Source organism: Mobula hypostoma, chromosome 4 (genome assembly GCF_963921235.1).
Source record: "Mobula hypostoma chromosome 4, sMobHyp1.1, whole genome shotgun sequence".
NCBI classification, from domain to species: domain Eukaryota; kingdom Metazoa; phylum Chordata; class Chondrichthyes; order Myliobatiformes; family Myliobatidae; genus Mobula; species Mobula hypostoma.
In genome coordinates, this window is record NC_086100.1 from 202,127,949 (window position 1) to 202,151,585 (window position 23,637).

At 46.9% G+C, this 23,637-nt stretch overlaps 1 protein-coding gene across 3 annotated transcripts in view; it reads right to left on the reverse strand.

Annotated features, from left to right (window-relative positions):
- fam113 (family with sequence similarity 113) overlaps positions 1–16,033 on the reverse strand; it is a 99,423-nt gene extending 83,390 nt beyond the window's left edge. Inside the window, exons 1-2 of one of the 3 annotated variants that reach the window (XM_063047238.1) lie at positions 15,905–16,033; positions 13,440–13,530 (exon numbers count right to left, since the gene is read on the reverse strand). In XM_063047238.1, the coding sequence (XP_062903308.1) occupies positions 13,440–13,509 (70 nt within the window). In that variant the 5' untranslated portion in view covers positions 13,510–13,530; positions 15,905–16,033. Of the gene's footprint in view, positions 1–13,439; positions 13,531–15,890 lie in introns of all 3 variants that reach the window. The other 2 variants (XM_063047239.1, XM_063047240.1) reach the window with 2 other exon arrangements.
- Between the last annotated feature and the right edge of the window lie 7,604 nt (positions 16,034–23,637).

Sequence of the window (23,637 nt, forward strand, 5' to 3'; positions counted from 1 at the left end):
CCGCCTAAGCCCGTTGAACCGAAGCCCTTAAGCCTTCACTCTGCTCCCGGCTCACTCCGCAGCCCGCAAACTATGCTGCCCGCTCTATGAGGCTTTGTTCCTTTTAAATCTGCCGCGCTGCACTGCCCGACGTCACACGCCTGCGCAGTCCCGCCTCTCAGAACGCCGTTGGAGAAAAAAAAAACCAAAATTTCAAAAATGTCTTTCTCGGCACTCCCACTCAGACTCTCAGACTCCTTCTTCGAATCAAACCCGAAGCAGGATTTCTGCCCTTTTAAATCTGCCGCGCTGCACTGCCCGACGTCACATGCCTTATGTAGTGGATGGGAGACATTGACGAAGATGGCATGCAACTTAGACAGCATCCTCTTTTCAGACACCACCGTGAGAGAGTCCAGTTCCATCCCCACAACATCACTGGCCTTACGAATGAGTTTGTTGATTCTGTTGTTGTCTGCCACCCTCAGCCTGCTGCATCAGCACACAACAGCAAACATTATAGCACTGGCCACCACAGACTCGTAGAACATCCTCAGCATCGTCCGGCAGATGTTAAAGGACATTAGTCTCTTCCGGAAATGGAGACCCTTAGCCTTCAATTGCTGCTCATATGATAACCCTTCCATTCCCAGAATCATTCTCGTGAAATTCCTCTGCACCTTCTCCAACGTCAGCATATCCTTTCTAAGCGAAGGGGCTCAAAACTGCTAATACTCCAAGTGAAGCCTCACCAGTGCCCTATACAGCCTCAGCATTAACTTTATATTCCAGTCCTCTTGAAATGAATGCTGACATCACATTTGCCTTCCTCACCACCAATTCACCCTGCAGATTATGGGATTTTCCCTATGCAGGCAGATTGGGAAAATCAGGTTGGTGCTGGATTCCAGGAGAGGGAATTTCTAGAGTACCTACGAGATGGCTTTTAGAGCAGCTTATGGTTGAGTACACTAGGAGATCAGCTATTCTGGATTGGTTGTGTAATTTATTAAAGATTTTTAGGTAAAAGAACACTGGCAGGAATGAAGGCAAAGCAGCGATGGCTGGAATTTTGGGATACAGTTCAATGCAATACATAATCTAGCAGAGAGAAAAAAAAATAAATAAATGAGTAAATCAGTTACATATATTGAATAGATTTTAAAAGTGTAAAAACAGAAATACTGTTTTTTTTTCAAAAGTGAGTTCTTCGAAAGAGGAAGTAGTATTTTAAAGGAAAGATGATACAACCATGGCTAACAAGAGACCGTTCGGGCTGACCAGAAGTGCACTGAGAGTGGTAAGCGTAAAGGAGTTGGGGGCTTGCTGTTCTGGTTAACAACAGATGGTGCAATCCAGGTCATATTACGATCGAGGAACGTGTTTGTAGACCGGATATTGAACTTTTTACTGTTGGACTTCAGCCATATTCCACCGAGATACAACACTGGGCAGCACGGGAGGTCGTTTCTGCCTGTGGCCATCGAACTTTGCAGCTCCTCCCGTGGAGGGTCAGACACCCTGAGCCAATAGACTGGTCCTGGACTTATTTTCCATCTGGCATAGTTTGAATTTTGTTGTTTGATTGTTTGTGGTTTTTGTATTGCTATATTTATGCTCTATTCTTGGTTGGTGCGGCTGTAACGAAACCCAATTTCCCTTGGGATCAATAAAGTATATCTATCTATCTTAAGAGAAGTCCAAGTCAAGATAAAAGTCAAAAAGAGGGCATGTAATGCAGCAAAAGTTAGTGTGAAGTTAGAGGATTGGGAAGCTTTTAAAAAACAACAGAAGACAATTAAAAAAGGCATCAAGAAGGTAGAGATGGAATATGAAAGTAAGCTGGCCAATAATATTAAAGAGGATACCAAAAGTTTCTTCAGATACAAGTGTAAAAGAGAGGCAAGAATGAATATCAGACCACTGGAAAACGATGCTGGAGAGGAAGTAATGGGGGAAAACGAAATGGTGGACAAACTGAATAAGTATTTTGCATCAATCTTCACTGTGGAAGAAACCAACAGTATGCTGGAAGCTGCAGGTGTTGGGGGGAAGGGGGGAATGAGGAGTGTGAAGTTACCATAACTAGAGAGGTGGTGTTTGGGAAACTGAAAGGTCTGAAGGTAGATAAGTGACCTGGAACAGATGGTGTACGCCCCAGGGATCTGAAAGAGGCGGTTGAAGAGATTATGGAAGCATTAGTAATTATCTTTCAAGAATCACTAGATTCTGGAATGGTTCCGGAAGACTGGAAGATTGCACGTCATTCCACTCTTCAAGAAGGGAGAGAGGCAGAAGAACGGAAACTATTGGCCAGCTAGTCTGACTTCAGTGGTTGGGAAGATATTGGAGTCAATTATCAAGGATGAGTTCTCAGGGTACTTGGAGGCACATGATAAAATAGGTCGTGGTCAGCATGCTTTCCTCAAGGGAAAATCTTGCCTGACAAATCTGTTGGAACTCTTTGAAGAAACAACAAGCAGGATAGACGAAGGAGAATTGGTTGATGCTGTGTACTTGGATTTGCAGAAGGCGTTTGAAAAGCAGCCACACATGAGGCTGCTTATGAGCCCATGGAATTACAGGAAAGATTCTATCTTGGATAAAGCAGTGGCTGATCAGCAGGAGGCAAACACTGGGAATAAAGGGAGCCTTTTCTGGTTGGCTGCCTGTGACTAGTGGTGTTACACACGGGTCTGTGTTGGGACCGAATCTACTTCATTTGGTGGCTTTGATGCAAAGTTTACAGACGATATGAAGATAAGTGGAGGGCCAGGTATTTTTGAGGAAGTAGAGAGGCTACCGAAGGACTTAGACAGATTAGGAGAATGGGCAAAAAAGGCAGCTGGAATACAGGAAGTGTATGGTCATGCACTTTGCTAAAAGAAATGAAAGGGTTGACTGTTTTCTAAATGAAGAGAAAATACAAAAAATACTGAGGCACAAGGGGTCTTTGGAGTCCTTGTAAGGATTCCTTAAGGTTAATTTGCATGTCGAGTCTGTGGTGAGGAAGGTAAATGCAATATAATACAAAAGCAAGGATGTAATGCTGAGGCTTCACTTGGACTACTGTGAGCAGTTTTGGGCCCCTTATCCAAGAAAGGATGTGCTGACATTGTAGAGGGTTCAAAGGTTCACAAAAATGATTCTGGGATTGAACAGTTTGTCATATGAAAAGCATTTGGTGGCTATGGGGCCTGTATTCACTGGAATTCTGAAGAATGTGGGGTGACCTAATTGAAACCTACTGAATGTTGAAAGGCCTCAGTAGAGTGGATGTGGGGAGGACGTTTTCTATGGCGGGAGTGTCTAGGACCAGAGGACTCTGCTTCAGAATAGAGGGTTGTCCTTTTAGAATGGGGATGAGGAGGAATTTCTTTAGTCTGACAGAAGCTAATCTGAGGAATTTGTTGCCAGAGGCAAGTATGGAGGCCAAGTCTTGACATAAATTTAAGGCAGTGGTTGATAGATTCTTGATTACTCCTGGCAAGAAAGGATACGGGGAGAAGGCAGAGATTGGGGCTGAGAGGGAACATGGATCAGCCATGAAGTAGGGGAGCAGACTCGATGGGTTGAATGGCCTAATTCTGCTCCAATGTTTTATCTTATGGTCATTAATGACTACTGCACGACGGGTTTGTTATCTACCATCTATACACACACACTCAATTCCAGCCTTCCAGACAATGTCAACCCACTGCAAATACTCTGCTACGGTGGACACAGTCTCCCAGGCCCTACGTTCATCTCTCAAGTATCTGGACAGTAAACGCACTTATATCAGACAATCACAACGCCAACTATTACAACTATCTGTCTATTGTTTATTAACTACAGCTCCACTTTCAATACTATAATTCCAAGCAAACTCAGTCGGAGTACAGACAGGAGATCGAGAGCTTAGTGACTAGGTGCTATAACAACCTTAGTCTCAATGTCAGCTAAACAAAAGAGCTGGTCATTGACTTCATAAATGGGGGGGGGGGGCTTAGCGGTGCACACACTCCTGCATATTTCAGTGTGTGGAGATTGAGAAGGTTGAGAGTTTCAAGTTCCTAGGAGTGAACATCACCACTAGCCGGTCCTGGTCTAACCACAATGACACCCTGGCCAAGAAAGCTCAATAACACCTCCTCCCACCATTCAAATCTACTCCAGGTTTTTTTATCCTCAGAATCAGGCTTATTATCACCAGCGTGTCGTGAAATTTGTTAACTTAGCAGCAGCAAGTCAATGCAACACATAATATAGAAGAGGAAAAATAAATAAATCAATTACAGTATATGTATAGATTAAAGATCATGTAAAAACAAAAGTATAAATTTCAAAAAGTGAGGTAGTGTTCACGGGTTCAATGTCCATTTAGGATCGGATGGCAGAGGGGAAGAAGCTGTTCCTGAATCACTGTGTGTGCCTTCAGGCTTCTGTACCTCCTGCCTGATGGTAACAGTGAGAAAAGGGCATTCCCTGGGTGCTGGGGGCCCTTAATAACGGACTCTGCCTTTTTGAGACACCGCTCTATGAAGATGTCCTGGGTACTTTGTAGGCTAGTACCCAAGATGGAGCCAACTAAATTTACAACCCTCTGCAGCTCCTTTCGGTCCTGTGCAGTAGCCACCCTCACCCACCACACTAGTGCTCAGAGGATGTGCAGACCAACTGGCAGATGTTCTCACTGACATCTTCAACATCTCCTTGAGCAGCGTCGTCGTTCCTACGTGCTTCAAGGTCACCACCATCGTCCCCGTGCCGAAGAAGTCTTCAGTGTCCTGCCTCAACGACTACCGTCCCGTTGCACTCACAACCATCGTCATGAAGCGTTTCAAGAGGCTCGCCGTGAGGCACATCAAGACCCTGCTGCCCCCCCTCACTGGACCCCCTGCAGTTCGCGTATCGTCCCAACCGTTCAACAGATGACGCCATTGCCATCACCCTCCACCTGGCCCTCACCCACCTGGACAAAAAAGACACGTACATTCGAATGCTGTTCATAGACTTCAGTTCAGCATTCAACACAATCATTCCTCAGCACCTGATTGGAAAGCTGAAACTGCTGGGCCTGAACACCTCCCTCTGCAACTGGATCCAAGACTTCCTGACTGGGAGACCTCAATCAGTCCGGATTGGAAGCAGCATCTCCAACACCATCACACTGAGCACGGGGGCCCCCCAGGGCTCTGTGCTCAGTCCACTGCTGTTCACTCTGCTGACCCACGACTGTGCTGCAACACACAGCTCGCACCACATCATCAAGCTGATGACACGACCGTGGTGGGTCTCATCATAAAGAATGATAACTCAGCATACAGAGAGGAGGTGCAGCGGCTAACGGACTGGTGCAGAGCCAACAACCTGTCTCTGAATGTGAACAAAACAAAAGAGATGGTTGTTGACTTCAGGAGGACACGGAGCGACCACTCTCTGCTGAACTTCGACGGCTCCTCCATTGAGATCGTTAAGAGGACCAAATTTCTTGGTGTTCCCCTGGCGGAGAATCTCACCTGGTCCGTCAACACCAGCTCCATAGCCAAGAAAGCCCAGCAGCGTCTTTACTTTCTGCGAAGGCTGAGAAATGTCCATCTCCCACCCCCCCCATCCTCACTACATTCTACAGAGGATGTATTGAGAGCATCCTGAGCAGCTGCATCACTGCCTGGTTCGGAAATTGCACCGTCTCGGATTGCAAGACTCTGCAGCGGATAGTGAGGTCAACTGAAAAGATCATCGGGGTCTCTCTTCCCGCCATTAGAGACATTTACACCACACGCTGCATCCGCATTGTGAAGGACCCCAGGCACCCCCATACAAACTCTTCTCTCTCCTGCCATCTGGCAAAAGATACCGAAACATTCAGGCTCTCACCACCAGACTGTGCAACAGTTTCTTCCCCCAAGCCATCAGACTCCTCAATACCCAGAGTCCAGTTTGACACCACACACACACACACACACACACACACACTCAACTGAACACCACTCCACTCCCTTTGCAATTTTTGCTCATTTCTTTCTCAATTCCTGCTAAAGCATTGTTTACATTTACATCATTTATTATATTGTAATTTGTCCTTTACTGTGCCTATTGTCTTGTTTATTCATTATTGTACTGTCTTGCACTGTTTTGTGCACTTTATGTAGTCCCGTTTAAGTCTGAAGTCTAAAGTAGGTTTCTGTTGTTTCAGGTAGTCTAGTGTAGTTTTGTGTTGTTTCATGTAGCACCATGGTCCTGGAGGATCATTGTTTCGTTTTTACTGTGTACTGCACCAGCAGTTGTGGTTGACGTGAAAGTGGCAAATAAAATACAGTGCTGGAAAATGCATAGTCATGCACTTTGGTAGTAGAAATAAATGTGCAGACTATTTTCTAAACAGGGAGAAAACCCAAAAATCTGAGATGCAGAGGGACTTGGGAGCCCTTGTGCAGAACACCCTAAAGGTTAACTTGCAGGTTGAGTTGGTGGTGAGGAAGGCAAATGCCATGTTAGCATTCATTTCAAGAGGTCTAGAATACAAGAGCAGGGATGTGATGCTGAGGCTTTATAAGGCACTGGTGAGGCCTCACCTTGAGTATTGTGAACAGTTTTTGGCCCCTCATCTTAGAAAAGATGTGCTGGCATTGGAGAAGGTCCAGAGGAGGTTCACAAGGATGATCCCAGGAATGAAAGGGTTACACACGAGAAACGTTTGATAACTCTGGATCTGTACTCACTGGAATTCAGAAGGATGGGGGAGGATCTAATTGAAACCTTTCGAATGTTGAAAGGCCTAGACAGAGTAGATGTGGAAAGGATGTTTCCCGTGGTGAGAGAGTCGAGGACAAGAGGGCACTGCCTCAGGATAGAGGAGTGTCCATTTAAAACAGATGCAAAGAAACTTCTTTAGTCAGAGGGTGGTGAATTTGTGGAATCTATTTCCATAGGCACCGGAGAAGTGTGAGGTGGTACACTTTGGAAGCACAAACTCCAAGACAGAGTACGAAGTAAATGGCAGGATACTTGGTAGTGTGGAGGAGCAGGAGGATCTGTGGGTACATGTCCACAGATCCCTGAAAGTTGCCTCACAGTTAGATAGGGTAGTTAAGAAAGCCTCTTGCTTTCATAAGTCGAGCAATAGAATTTAAGAGTCACGAGGTACTGATGCAGCTCTATAAAACTCTGGTTAGGCCACACTTGGAGTACTGTGTCCAGTTCTGGTCGCCTCACTATTGGAAAGGATACAGAGGAGATTTACCAGGATGCTGCCTGGTTTAGAGAGTGTGGATTATGATCAGAGATTAAGGGAGCTAGGGCTTTACTCTTTGGAGAGAAGGAGGATGAGAGGAGACATGATAGAGGAATACAAGATATTAAGAGGAATAGATAGAGTGGATAGCCAGCGCCTCTTCCCCAGGGTACCACTGCTCAAAACAAGGTACATGGCTTTAAGGTAAGGGGTGGGAAGTTCAAGGGGGATATTAGAGGAAGGTTTTTTACTCAGAGAGTGGTTGGTGCGTGGAATACACTGCCTGGGCAGTGGCGGAGGCAGATACACTAGTGAAATTTAAGAGACTACTAGACAGGCATATGGAGGAATTTAGGGTGGGAGGTTATATGGGAGGCAGGGTTTGAGGGTCAGCACAACATTGTGGGCCGAAGAGCCTGTCCTGTGCTGTACTATTCTATGTTCTATGAAGGACAGGTCGCTGACTGTACTTAAGGCAGAGATTGATAGGTTCTTCATTGGACATGGCATCAAAGATTACAGGGAGAAGGCCAGGAACTGGGGTTGAGGACGATCAGCCACGACCGAATGGCAGAGCAGACTCGAAGGGCCAAATGGCCTAATTCTATGTCTTTTGGTCTTATCGTCTAATCCTATCGGGCACAAGATACAAAATCCTGAAAGCACGTACAAGGACAGCTTCTATCCACTGTTAGAAGACTATTGAATGATCTCCTAGTATGAGAGATAAGACTCCTGTCTTCACAAGCTAACTTGTTAAAATCTTTCACCGTAGAGCAGGCAGGCAATTTTTCTGTAGCTGGTACACTTTATTCTATATTGTTATTGTGTTCCCTTATGCTATCTCAATGTAAAGGAATAGATAGGTCCCACAGAAGAAATAGCTCTCAAATAGCGGGGGTAGGCAACCATGGCTGACAAGGGAAGCTCTGCATAAAAGCCAAAAGGGCATATAAGGTAGCAAAAGTGAGTGGGAAGTTGGTCAATTGTGAAGCTTTTAAAATCTAACAAAAGGAAACTAAAAAAGCTATAAGAAGGGAAAAGATGAAATATGAGGGCAAACCAGCTAATAATGTGAAGCAGTATATTGAAAGTTTTTTCAGTTATATAAAAAGTAAACGGGAGGTAGAGTTGATATTGGACCACTGGGAAATAATGCTGGAGAGATAGCAATGAGGGACAAAGAAATGGGAGATGAAATTAATGAGTACTTTGCATCAGTCTTCACTGTGGAAGATACTAGTAGTGCGCCAGAGGTCCGTGAGTGTCAGGGAGAAGGACTGAGTGCGATTTCTATTATAAAGGAAAAAGTGTTAGGCATAATATGGTGGAATTCTTCATTAAGATGGAGAGTGACATAGTTAATTCAGAAACAAAGGTTCTGAACTTAAAGAGGGGTAACTTTGAAGGTATGAGACGTGAATTAGCTAAGATAGACTGGCAAATGACACTTAAAGGATTGACGGTGGATATGCAATGGCAAGCATTTAAAGATTGCATGGATGAACTACAACAATTGTTCATCCCAGTTTGGCAAAAGAATAAATCAAGGAAGGTAGTGCACCCGTGGCTGACAAGAGAAATTAGGGATAGTATCAATTCCAAAGAAGCAGCATACAAATTAGCCAGATAAAGTGGCTCACCTGAGGACTGGGAGAAATTCAGAGTTCAGCAGAGGAGGACAAAGGGCTTAATTAGGAAGGGGAAAAAAGATTATGAGAGAAAACTGGCAGGGAACATAAAAACGGACTGTAAAAGCTTTTATAGATATGTAAAAAGGAAAAGACTGGTAAAGACAAATGTAGGTCCCTTGCAGACAGAAACAGGTGAATTGATTATGGGGAGCAAGGACATGGCAGACCAATTGAATAATTACTTTGGTTCTGTCTTCACTAAGGAGGACATAAATAATCTTCCAGAAATAGTAGGGGACAGAGGGTCCAGTGAGATGGAGGAACTGAGCGAAATACATGTTAGTAGGGAAGTGGTGTTAGGTAAATTGAAGGGATTGAAGGCAGATAAATCCCCAGGGCCAGATGGTCTGCATCCTAGAGTGCTTAAGGAAGTAGCCCAAGAAATAGTGGATGCATTAGTGATAATTTTTCAAAACTTGTTAGATTCTGGACTAGTTCCTGAGGATTGGAGGGTGGCTAATGTAACCCCACTTTTTAAAAAAGGAGGGAGAGAGAAACCGGGGAATTATAGACCGGTTAGCCTAATGTCGGTGGTGGGGAAACTGCTGGAGTCAGTTATCAAGGATGTGATAACAGCACATTTGGAAAGCGGTGAAATGATCGGACAAAGTCAGCATGGATTTGTGAAAGAAAAATCATGTCTGACGAATCTCATAGAATTTTTTGATGATGTAACTAGTAGAGTGGATAGGGGAAAACCAGTGGATGTGGTATATTTGGATTTTCAAAAGGCTTTTGACAAGGTCCCACACAGGAGATTAGTGTACAAACTTAAAGCACACGGTATTGGGGGTAAGTATTGGTGTGGGTGGAGAATTGGTTAGCAGACAGGAAGCAAAGAGTGGGAATAAACGGGACCTTTTCAGAATGGCAGGCGGTGACCAGTGGGGTACCGCATGGCTCAGTGCTGGGACCCCAGTTGTTTACAATATATATTAATAACTTGGATGAGGGAATTAAATGCAGCATCTCCAAGTTTGCGGATGACACGAAGCTGGGTGGCAGTGTTAGCAGTGAGGAGGATGCCAAGAGGACGCAGGGTGACTTGGATAGGTTGGGTGAGTGGGCAAATTCATGGCAGATGCAATTTAATGTGGATAAATGTGAAGTTATCCACTTTGGTGGCAAAAATAGGAAAACAGATTATTATCTGAATGGTGGCCAATTAGGAAAAGGGGAGGTGCAACGAGACCTGGGTGTCATTATACACCAGTCATTGAAAGTGGGCATGCAGGTACAGCAGGCGGTGAAAAAGGCGAATGGTATGCTGGCATTTATAGCGAGAGGATTCGAGTACAGGAGCAGGGAGGTACTACTGCAGTTGTACAAGGCCTTGGTGAGACCACACCTGGAGTATTGTGTGCAGTTTGGTCCCCTAATCTGAGGAAAGACATCTTTGCCATAGAGGGAGTACAAAGAAGGTTCACCAGATTGATTCCTGGGATGGCAGGACTTTCATATGAAGAAAGACTGGATGAACTGGGCTTGTACTCGCTGGAATTTAGAAGATTGAGGGGGGATCTGATTGAAACGTATAAGATCCTAAAGGGATTGGACAGGCTAGATGCAGGAAGATTGTTCCCGATGTTGGGGAAGTCCAGAACGAGGGGCCACAGTTTGAGGATAGAGGGGAAGCCTTTTAGGACCGAGATTAGGAAGAACTTCTTCACACAGAGAGTGGTGAATCTGTGGAATTCTCTGCCACAGGAAACAGTTGAGGCCAGTTCATTGGCTATATTTAAGAGGGAGTTAGATATGGCCCTTGTGGCTACGGGGATCAGGGGGTATGGAGGGAAGGCTGGGGCGGGGTTCTGAGTTGGATGATCAGCCATGATCATAATAAATGGCGGTGCAGGCTCGAAGGGCCAAATGGCCTACTGCTGCACCTATTTTTCTATGTTTCTAAATTCAAAGGTCTTAAGGTGATTAAGTCACCAGGGCCAAATGGACTCCATCCCAGAGTTCTGAGAGATAATGGATGCATTGGTCATGATCTTTCAAGAATCACCTGATTCTGGCATGGGGTCCCAGAGGACGAGAAGATTACAAATGTCACCCCACTCTTTAAAAAGAAAGCAAAAGAAAGGAAATTATAGGCCAGTTAGCCTAACCTCAGGTGTTGGGGAAGTGTTGGAGTCTATTATTAAGGATGAGGTTTCGAGGTACTTGGAGGCTAATGATAAAATAACTCAAAGTCAACATGGTGTCTGTGAAGGGAAATCTTGCCTGGTAAATCTGTTCGAGTTCTTTGAGGAAGTAACCAGCAGGGTGGACAAAGGAGAGGCAGTGGATGCCATTTACTTGAACTTTCAGAAGGCATTTGATAAGGTGCCACACGAGGCTGCTTAACAGATAAAGTTCTATGGCATTGCAGGAAAGATACTGGCATGGATAGAGGAATGGCTGACAGACAGGAGGCAGCGAGTGGGAATGAAAGGAGCCTTTTCTGGTTGGCTGCCGGCAACTAGTGGTGTTTCTCAGGGTCAGTATTGGGATCGCTTCTTTTCACATTGCTTGTCAATTACCTAGATAATGGAATTGATGGCTTTGTGGCAAAGTTTTTGGATGATACAAAAATAGACATAGGAGTAGGTTGAGCTGAGAAACCAATGCGATTAGACTCAGACAAATTGGAAGAACGGGCAAAAAAGTGGCAGAGTGAATACAGTGTTGGGAAATGTATAATGCATTTTCTTAAAAGGAACAATAGTACAGACAATTATCTAAACGAGGAGAAAATTCAAACATCAGAGGTGCAGAGGAACTTCGAAGTCCTCGTGCAAGGCTCCCAGAAGGTTAATTTACAGATCGAGTCTGTGGTAAAAAAAAGGCATATGTGATATTGGCATTTATTTCAAGGGGAATGGAATATCAAAGCAAGGAGCTAATGTTGACCCTTTAGAGACACTAGTCAGGCCACACTTGCAGTATTGTCAACAGTTTTGGGCCCCATATCTCAGAAAGGGTGTGTTGTCATTGGAGAGAATCCAGAGGAGGTTCACAAGGACAATTCCAGAAATGAAGGGGTTAACATATGAGGAGTGTTTGGCAGCTTTGGGCCTGTACTCACTGGAATTTAGAAGAATGCAGGGCTGGGGGAAGGATCTCATTGAAACGTACCAAAAGTTGAAAGGAGTAGATAGAGTGGATGTGGAGAGGATGTTTCCTATGGAGGGGAATCTTGAATTAGACGGCACAGCCTCAAAATTGAGGGGTGACTCTTTAGAACAGAGATAAGAAGGATTTTTTAGCCAGAGAGTAGTGAATCTGTGGAATGCTCTGCTACAGACTGCGGTGGAGGCCAAGTCCATGGGTATATTTAAGGCAGAAGTTGATAGTTTCCTGATCAGTCAGGGCATCAAAGGATATGGCGAGAAGGCGGGTATACAGGGTTGAGTGGGATCTGGGTCCGTGATCAGCCATGATGGAATGGGGGAGCAGACTCGATGGGCTGCTCCTGTGCCTTATGGTCTAATACATTGGATTGAAATGACCATATGGACCATATGATTTTCACTGTGCCCTGGAACATGTGACAATAATAAACCAATTTCATTTCATTTAGATTAGATTCAACTTTATCGTCATTGTGCCAAGTACAGATACAAAGCCAATGAAATACAGTTAGTATCTAACCAGAAATGCAAAGAATAGTGTTATTTACAAAATAACTGCGAATAAAAACTGCTATAGTACACGAATATAAAAGTACTGAGACAGTACAATATGGGTGCAATACCGCTTAGCGCTGTGCCGAGAGGTTCAGCAGGGTCACAGCCTCAGGGAAGAAGCTCTTCCTGTGCCTGCTGGTGCGGGAGCAGAGGCTCCTGTAGCGCCTACCGGATGGGAGGAGAGTAAAAAGTACCATTCTGACATTTACAGGAACACCCTTCTCTCCCATAATATACCTGTAGAATCCCCTGAAAATTTCCGTAAGCTGCTAAACCCATCCCACACCACCTCTGGACTGCCAATTTCTCTCGTGCTTCTTCTGCACAGACTGATCTGTTTGACCCTGACGCTGTGTCCTTACTCTTCCTGACCACAGCCGCAATGTCTTGTGTAGGGCCAGGGTTCCCTCACCTTGCCAGCCTTCCCTTCACCCCACCAGGAATACCCACTATCATTCAGAGGCCACAACAGCCAGCATACTTACTGGGGTGAGGTAAGCAGTTCCAGGAATGCTCGAGTCACCGCTGTGCCCATAAAACCAGAAAACAAAAGAGCAGAATTGTCCCTTCGTGCCTGCTCCACCATTCCACCGGGACTAATTTAAGATCCCTCAGCCCCATTCTGTTGCCTTAGCCCTTTAACCTTTGACACCCTGACTATTCAAGAACTGACCAATCTCCGCTTTAAATATACCCAATCACTTGGCCTCCACAGTTCTCTGTAGCAATGGGTTTCACAGATTCACCACTAAAGAAATTCCTCCTTATCTCAGATCTAAATAGATCTCTGTTCTGAAGCTCTCCCCACTGGTCCTTGACTCACCCGCTATAGGAAACATCCAACACTCTGACACAAATTCAACAAAGCAAACTTACTGGAGTCTCCCAGAACCACCACAAACTTATTACGCAGCAGGTCGCTGGCCTCGCTGGAGGTGAACCCCATCGTGGAACAGGACAGAGACAGCTGCAGGGGCAAACCAAAGGCAGGGTCACCAGCAGCAAACCCCAAGCTCCCCACATACACAACTAGCTTGAAATGCCCCATCCTGACAACACCTAAACCCTGCTCCTTCCTCTCCCTGTTATCACAGCCAGCCTGCCGCAGAGAACAGACCTCCCACACTAAACTCAGAGCTTGCGGGCAGTGACACACACACCCCTCCTCAGGGCTGTTCCTGAGAGGGTGCTGCAGCAACAGGTTGAGGAGGTGGTGTGGAGAGGACCCGGGGGGGGGGGGGAGGTTTGGAGGGGAGGGGATTGAGCAACAGGATGGGGGGGAAGGTTTGGAGGGCAATGCAGGGGACAGGGCGACAGAACAGGGGAGCAACTAAAAAAGTCATAAGGTAAAGATAGAATACACAAGTAAGCTAGCCGATAATATTTTAAAGGATATCAAATGTTTCTTCAGATACATTGTAAAAGAGAGGCAAGAGAGGATATTTAACCGCTGGAAAATGATGCTGGAGAGAAAGTAATAGGGACAACGAAATAGCGGACAAACTGAATAAGTATTTTGCATCGGTCTTCACTATGGAAGGCATTAGCTGTACGGTGGAAGTTCCAGGTGTCAGGGGGCATGAAGTGTGTGAAGTTATCATTACCAGAGAGGTGGTTTTGGGGGAAACTGAAAGGTCTAAAGGTATATAAGTCACCTGGACCAGATGGTGTACACCCCAATGTTCTAAAGAGGTGGCTGAAGAGATTGTGGAAGCATTAGTAATGACCTTTCAAGAATCATTAGGTTCTGGAATGCATCTGGAAGACTGGATAATTGCAAATGTCAATCAACTCTTCAAGAAGGGAGAGAGGCAGAAGAAAGGAAACTATCAGCCAGTTAGCCAATTATCACCTCAGTGGCTGGGAAGATGGAACAAATGGTCCAATTCTGCTCCTTTTTCTATGATCTCATGAATGAAGAGAATGGTGGGGGGGTGGAAGAGGGGATTAGAGGGAGGGACTGGGCAGGGGGTTTGAATCGTGCATCCGCTAGCCCCTTTGCTGACAGATCCCCACCCTCTGCCAGCAGCCAATCTTGGTTCCAAACCACCCCACCCTTGGGATCCCCACAGTCTCTGCCCACTTCACCCCTCCTTCCACCCCCATCTTCACCCCTACCACACCATCTCCCTCTCAACCTCTCTGCCCATTCCCTCACCATCTCCCCCTCTCCCACCTTTCCCCCTCCCTCCCACCTTCCCACCTCCTTCCACCTTCTCCTCCCTCTCTCCCACCTACCACCTCCCTCACTCCCTCCCACCTACCCCCCTCCCTCACTCTTCCCCCACCTACGCCCTCCCTCCACCTTCTCCCCCTCCCTGCCCTCCACCTCCACGCCCTCCACCTACCTTCCCCCTCCCCCACCTTCCCTCCACCTACCTTCCCCCTCCCCCCACCTTCCCTCCTCCCCTCCCACCTTCCCCTCACTCCTTCCCACCTACCCCCTCCCCTCTCCCTGTCATCCATCCCAAGCTCCTCTCCCTCCAGCCCAACTTCCTTCTCTCTCCACCTCCCCACACTCTCTCCCTCTATACCCCTCCCCACCCCCCTGCCCCATACCTTACCCCCTCTCCTTCTCTCCACTCCCTCCCCCCTCTCTCCCCCTCCCCCCTGCTCCATCCACCTCCCCTGCCCCCTCCCCCCACCTGTATGCCTTTATTCGTGTTCCTGCAGCCCGAAACAAATCCCATCCCTGCCTCCCTCCCCATCCAACGTCCTCCTTCCCATCCCCTCGCCTCACCTCCTCCTCCCTGCCCCCTACCCCTCACCCTCCCCTCACCCTCCACCCCCTCCCCTCACACTCCACCCCCTTCCCCTCCTTCCCCCTCCACCCCCTCCCCCTCCTTCCCCCTCCACCCCCTCCCCTCACTCCCCCTCCTCCCCTCACCTCCCCCTCCCCTCCACCTCCCCCTCCACCCACTCCCCTCACCTCCCCCTCCACCCACTCCCCTCACCTCCCCCTCCCCCTCCACCCACTCCCCTCACCTCCCCCTCCCCCTCCACCCACTCCCCTCCCCCTCCCCCTCCACCTCCCCTCACCTCCCCCTCCACCCACTCCCCTCACCTCCCCCTCTCCCTCCACCTCCACCCACTCCCCTCACCTCCCCCTCCACCCACTCCCCTCACCTCCCCCTCTCCCTCCACCTCCACCCACTCCCCTCACCTCCCCCTCCACCCACTCCCCTCACCTCCCCCTCCACCCACTCCCTCTACTCCCTCCCCTCACCCTCCACCCCTCCCCTCACCTTCCACCCCTCCCCTCACCTCACCTCACCTCGCCCTCCACCTTCACCCGAATTCATTCCCTTCTCGCACCCATTTACTCACAGGCACGCACTCACTGTCTTACTGTGTCTTTGTGTCTTTCTTTCTCTCTTTCTCTCGCTCTCTCTCTCTCTCTCTCTCTTCTCTCTCTCTTTTTCTTTCTGTTTCTTTTTCGTTCTCTCGGTTTGTTTTCCGATTTCGCTGAGTTCCCGCCCAAATTCTCACCTTTAATTCTGTGACGTCATCCCCTCTGCTCCAATCAGGCGGAAGAGCGGTACCCATTACCACGTGGCGGTGGCAGCCAATCAGGGTGCAGATCTGAGCCCCGCCCACTGGCCTTCGGGGCTCGGGCAGGGTCGGAGGAACAGGCCGTTCGGCCCTTCGGGTCTGCGCCGACCCGGTCAATGGCGTCAGGGCGGAACGCGTTGCAGTTTTTCCTTAATTCCGCAATAGATTTAGACGTTGGGAGGGAAGATTAGGGGGAGGTGGAAGGCAGATTTTTTCATACAGAGATTAGTGTAGTACAGTACTGCCTCGGCTGATGGTAGGAACAGTTACATGAGGGATATTTAAGCGACTCATGGATATGGATGAAAGCAAAATGGATTCTATAGAAGGGAAGAGTTAGGTTGGTACATCAGAATGAGGAGCATCAAACAGAAAATGCTGCAGGAAGTCAGCAGGCCGGGCAGCATCGATGGGAAAAAGTAGAGTCAATGTTTCGGGCCGAGAACTTTCTGTAGGACTGGAAAAAATAAGAGTAAATTTTAAAGGTGTGCAAATCCCCCACATTTTAAATCTACTTCTCATCTTTCGACTGTAGACCAGTGAGTCTTCAGTGGTGGGCAAGTTGATGGAGACATCCTGAGAGGCAGTATTTTGAGCATTTGAAGAGACATCATCTGATTAGGGATCATCAGCATGGCTTTGTCAAGGGCAGGTCGTGCCTCATGAGCTTGAGTGAATTCTTTGAGGATGTAACACAACACATTGATGACACTATTATCTTGTTTTGCACACTACTGCCTCTTCATTGTCCTGTGAAATGTACAGTTATTTTGTGTTGGCTATGAAGCTGCTGTAAGTTTTTTGTTGTTGCCTGTACAAGTATGGTGAGGTACGGTTACAAGTGTGGCACGGTAGCATAGTGGTTAACAGTCCAGGTGACTGGAAGAAAATTGTGAATATAGGGTTAAAAGAGCTGTGTATGGTGCTACAACTTTGTGACCTTGTGTTTTCCAATTAAGTTGCAAATCCACATAACAAAGATGATTTGAGCTAGGCACATATACAATTGCTTACAGCAGTGACCAGCAACACACCTATTTAAACCTAGTCTATAACAGGACAACTTACAAAGCCCAAACACGAGGAGATCTGCAGATGCTGGAAATTCATGTCTGTGGCCATTGAACTTTGCAGCTCCTCCCATGGAGGGTCAGACACCCTGAGCCAATAAGCTGGTCCTGGACTTATTTCCATCTGGCATAGTTTGCATATTGTTGTTTGATTGTTTGTGGTTTTGTATTGCTATATTTACGCTCTATTCTTGGTTGGTGCAGCTGTAACGAAACCAAATTTCCCTCGGGATCAATAAAGTATATCTATCTATCACACACAAAAAAATGCTGGTGAACGCAGTAGGCCAGGTAGCATCTCTAGGAAGAGGTACAGTCGACGTTTCGGGCCGAGATCCTTCGTCAGGACTAACTGAAAGAAGAGATAGTAAGAGATTTGAAAGAGGGAGGGGGAGATCCAAAATGATAGGAGAAGACAGGAGGGGGAGGGATGGAGCCAAGAGTTGGAAAGTTGATTGGCAAAAGGGATACGGGGCTGGAGAAGGGAGAGGATCATGGGATGGGAGGCCTAGGGAGAAAGAAAGGGGGAGGGGGGAACCCAGAGGATGGGCAAGGAGTTATAGTGAGAGGGACAGAGGGAGAAAAAAAGGGAAAGGAAAAAATAACTAAATAAACAAGGGATGGGGTAGGAAGGGGAGGTGGGGCATTAACAGAAGTTAGAGACATCAGTGTTCATGCCATCAGGTTGGAGGCTACCCAGACGGAATATAAGGTGTTGTTCCTCCAACCTGAGTGTGGCTTCATCTTTACCCCATTTTTTAATCTCTTTTTTTCTCCCTCTGTCCTTTTCACTATACCTCTTGCCCATCCTCTGGGCTTCCCCCTCCCCCTTTTCTTTCTCCCTGGGCCTCCTGTCCCATGATCCTCTCATATCCCTTTTGCCAATCACCTGTCCAGCTCTTGGCTCCATCCTTCCCCTTCCTGTCTTCTCCTATCATTTCGGATCTCCCCCTCCCCCTCCCACTTTCAAATCTCTTACTAGCTCTTCTTTCAGTTAGTCCTGACGAAGGGTCTTGGCCCGAAACGGCGACTGTACCTCTTCCTGTAGATGCTGCCTGCGTTCCCCAGCATTTTGTGAGTGTGTGTAACTTACAAAGCCCATTGACTAACGTGTGCGCCTTTGGACTGAGGGAGGAAACCGGAGCACCCAGAAAAACCTGTGCATTCACGGGGAGGATGTGCAAACTTCATACAGACGGTGACAGAATTGAACTCCGAAATCCAGTGTCCTGGGTTGTAAGAGAGTCACGCTAGCCTCCGTGCTACTGTGGTATAGCATCAAATGGATGGTCCATTCAAAGGTGTCAAGCTCGAAACCCTGGAGCTCCCCCTTCCAGCAGAACCGGAGAATCTTCCCCACACAGACACTGGTGGATCAAGGCACTCACCACCCCTTCTCTAACTCTTCATAGGTGATCACCAAATGTTGGCCTCATCAGCAATGAGAAGATCACAATAGTTGGTAGGCATGCATTCATTACAGCCTGAGCATCACCATCCTGCTGCGTCTTTACAGGGTGTTGGTGAGACCACAACTCGTGTACTGATGTACTCAGAGTACTGTACCCAACCTGGTAGCTGGAATACTGTTGTACCTGGTGTTCTGTACCTGACCTGGTGACATGGTGAGACTGTAGATGGACTAGTATTGTACCTGGTATATTTTACTCTAACCTGGTGACATGGTGAGACTATAGATGGAATACTGTTGTACCTGGGATACTGTACTTGACCTGGTGACATGGTGACACTGTAGATGGAGTACTGTTGTACCTGGGATACTCTATGCAACCTGGTGACACCGTGAGACTGTAGATTGAGTACTGTTGTACCTGACCTGGTAACATGGTAAGACTGTTGATGGAATACTGTTGTACCTGGGATACTGTACTTGACCTGGTGACACTGTGAGACTGTAGATTGAGTACTGTTGTACTTGACCTGGTGACATGGTGAGACTGTAGATGGAGTACTGTTGTACCTGGGATACTGTACTCAACCTGGTGACATGGTGAGACTGGGATGCTTGGGAGACTTCCAGCCCTGACGACCACATCTATGCCAGGTGCATTGAGTGCAGCTCCTTAGAGACGGAGTTAGGGAACTGGAGCTGCAGCTCGATGACCCACAGCTTGTAGGGAGAGTGAGGCAGTGATAGACAGGTAGTCACCCCGGGGCCACAGGAGACAGATAAGTGGGTGACTGCCAGGAGAGGGAAGGGAGGGTGTCAGGTAGTGGAGAGCACCCCCGTGTCCGTCCTCCTTAACAATAAGTACTCCATTTTAAGTGCTGTTGGAAGGGATTACCTACCTGGGGGAAGCAACAGTGGCTGTGGCTCTGGCACTGAGTCTGGTCCTGTGGCTCAGAAGGGTAGGAAACTGAAAAGGATGGCAGCAGCAATTGGAGAATCTATAACTGGGGGACAGATAGGCGATTCTGTGGGCACAAGAAAGAAACACGGATGATAGTTTGATCCCAGGTGCCAGGGTCAGAGATGTTTCTGGATGTATTCGCAATAACCTGAAAAGAGAGACGGAGTAGCCAGAAGTCGTGGTACATATTGGTACCAACGCTCCACAGGTAAAAAAATAGAAGAGGTCTATTCTATTCTAATGACCTGGATGAAAGCAGAAAACAGGGAGTTGTGAAGGTAGCTGAGAAGCAGGACTTCAAGGGTGGTCATCTCGGGATTGTGCCATGTGACAGTGAGTATAGGAATAGAGTGTGATGGAAGATAAATACGTGGCTGAGGGATTGGAGCGGGGGCAGGGATTCAGATTTTTCCATCGTTGGGACCCCGTCTGGGACAGGTGTGACCTGTACAGAAAGGACAGGTTGCACTAGAATCCGAGGGGGACCAATATCCTGGCAGGAAAGATTGCTACAGCTACTGGGGAGAGTTTAAACTAGATTTGCAGGGGGATGGGAACCGAAGTGAAGAGGCAGAGGATGGGGACGTTGGAGCACAAGTAGAGATAGCTTGTAGGGAGTTTGTGAGGAAGGATAGGCAGATGTTAAGAGCAAAAACACACTCAGATTTGGGAAACGTGATCAGGGTGGGGGAAATAGGATGCTATTAGGCAAGAACTTGGGAGCAAATGCTCTCAGGAAATGCATGGCAGAAATGTTTTAGGGAAGACTTGCATGGCGTTCTGCATAGGTATGTTCCATTGAGACAGGGAAAGGATGGTAGGGTAAAAGAACCATGGCGTACAAAGGATGTGGAAAATCTAGTTAAGAAGAAAAGCTTATGAAAGGTTCAAGAAACTAGGTACTGATAGGTTTCTAGAAGATTACAAGGCTGCCAGGAAGGAGCTGAAGAATGAAATTAGGAGAGTGAGAGGGGGCCATGAGAAGGCCTTGGCAATCAAGATTAAGGAAAACCCCTAGCATGTGAAGAGCAATAGGATGAACCGTGTGAGAATAGGACCAATCAGGAATGATATTGAAAATATGCATGGAGTTGGAGGAGGTAGCGGAGGTACTTAATGAATACATTGCTTCAGTATTCACCAGGGAAAAGGACCTTGGCAATTGTGGGGATGAGTTACAGTGGACTGAAACGTTTGAGCATACAGACATTAAGAAAGAAGATGTGCTGGAGCTTTTGAAAAGCATTAAGTTAGATAAGTCGACAAGACTGGATGAAATATACCCCAGGCTACTGTGGGAAGCGGGGAAGGAGATTGCTGAGCCTCTGGCGATGATCATCAATAGGGACGGGAGAAGTACCAGAGGATTGGAGGGTTGCAAAAGTTGTTCCCTTGTTCAAGAAAGGGAGTAGAGATAACCCAGGAAATTATAGACCAGTGAGTGGTGGGCAAGTTGTTGGAGAATATCCTGAGATGCAGGATTTATGAACATTTGGAGAGACATAATCTGTTTAGGATAGTCAGAGTGGCTTTGTCAAGGGCCAATCATGCCTTACAAACCTGGTTGAATTATTTGAGGATGTAACAAAACACATTGATGAAGGTAGAGCAGTGGATGTAGTGTATATGGATTTCAGCAAGGCATCTGATAAGGTTCCCTGTGCAAGGCTCATTCAGAAAGTAATGAGGCATGGGACCCAAGGAGACCATGCTTTGTGGATCCAGAATTGGCTTGCCCACAGAAGGCAAAGGGTGGTTGTTATGTTCATATTCTGCATGGAGGTCAGTGACCAGTGGTGTTCTGCAGGGATCTGTTCTGGGACCCCTCCTCTTTGTGATTTTTATAAATGACCTGGATGAAGAAGTAGAAGGGTGGGTTAGTAAGTTTGCTGATGACACAAAGGTTGGGGGTGTTGTGGATAGTCTGGAGGGTTGTCAGAGGTTACAGTGGGACATCAATAGGATGAAGGACTGGGCTGAGAAGTGGCAGATGGACTTCAACTAGGTAAGTGCGAAGTGGTTCATTTTGGTAGGTCCAATTTGAAGGCAGAATATAATATAAATTGTAAGACTCTTGGCAGTGTGGAGGATCTGAGAGATCTTGGGGTCGTGTCGATAGGACACTCAAAGCTGCTGCGCAGGTTGACAGTGTTGTTAAGAAGGTGTATGGTGTGTTGGCCTTCATCAACCGTGGGATTGAGTTCAAGAGCCGTGAGGTAATGTTACAGCTATATAGGACCTTGATCAGATCCCACTGCAAGAAGGAAGTGGATACTATAGAGAGAGTGCAGAGGAGATTTACAAGGATGTTGCCTGGATTGGAGAGTGTGCTTTATGAAAATAGGTTGAGTGAATTTGGCCTTTTCTCCGTGGAGCGATGGAGGACAAGAGATGTACTGATAGAGGTGTATAAAATGATGAGAGGCATTGATTGTGTGGATCGTCAGAGGCTTTTTTCCCAGGGCTGAAATAGCTAACACAAGGGGGCACAGTTTTAAGGTATTTTGAAGTAGGTACAGAGGGGATGTCAGGGGTAAGTTTTTCACAGAAAGTGGTGAGTGCGTGGAATGGGCTGCCAGCGACAGTGGTGGAGGTGGATACGATAGGGTCTTTAAAGAGACTCTTATATAGGTATGTGGAGCTTAGAAAAAGCAGTAGGGAATTTCTAGGCAGTTTCTAGAGTAGGTTACATGGTTGGCACAGCATTGTGGGCTGAAGGGCCTGTAATATGCTGGAGATTTCAGTGATGTGTTCTCCTAGTGGGTGGGTGGAGATGCTGTTGTCTCTGTCTGTTGAGCAGTCAGTATGTCTTCAGCAACCATCTGTCTCCCTTAGACCATAAGATATAGGAGCAGAAGTAGACCATTTGGCCCATCGAGTCTGCTGCACCATTCAATCATGGGCTGATCCAATTCTTCCAGTCATCCCCACTCCCCTGCTTTCACCCCGTGCCCTTTGATGCCCTGGCTAATCAAGAACCTATCTATCTCTGCCTTAAATACACCCAATGACTTGGTCTCCACAGCCACTCGTGGCAACAAATTCCATAGATTTACCACCCTCTGACTAAAGTAATTTCTCCGCATCTCAGTTCTAAAAGGACGTCCTTCAATCCTGAAGTTGTGCCCTCTTGTCCTAGACTCCCCTACCATGGGAAATAACTTTTCCATATCTAATCTGTTCAGGCCTTTTAACATTTGGAATGTTTCCATGAGATCCCCCCTCATTCTCCTGAACTCCAGGGAATACAGCCCAAGAGCTGCCAGACGTTCCTCATACGGTAACCCTCTCATTCCTGGAATCATTCCTGTGAATCTTCTCTGAATCCTCACTAATGTCAGTATATCCCTTCTAAAATAAGGAGCCCAAAACTGCACACAATACTCCAAGTGTGGTCTCACGAGTGCCTTATAGAGCCTCAACATCACATCCCTGCTCTTATATTCTGTATCTCTAGAAATGAATGCCAACATTGCATTCACCTTCTTCACAACCGACTCAACCTGGAGGTTAACTTTTAGGGTATCTTGCACAAGGATTCCCAAGTCCCTTTGCACCTCTGCATTTTGAATTCTCTCCCCATCTAAATAATAGTCTGCCTGTTTATTTCTTCCCACCAAAGTGCATGACCATACACTTTCCAACATTGTATTTCATTTGCCACTTCTTTGCCCATTCTCCTAAACTATCTAAGTCTCTCTGCAGGCTCTCTGTTTCCTCAACACTACCCGCTCCTCCACCTAGCTTTGTATCATCGGCAGATTTTGGCCACAAATCCATTAATACTGTAGTCCAAATCATTGACATACATTGTAAGAAGCAGCGGTCCCAACACTGACCCCTGTGGAACTCCACTAGTAACCGGCAGCCACCCAGAATAGGATCCCTTTATTCTCACTCTCTGTTTTCTGCTGATCAGCCAATGCTCCACTCATGCTAGTAACTTCCCTGTAACTCCATGGGATCTTAGCTTGCTAAGCAGCCTCTTGCAGCACCTTGTCAAAGGCCTTTTGAAAATCCAAGTACACCACATCCACTGCATCTCCTTTGTCTACCCTGCTTGTAATTTCCTCAAAGAAT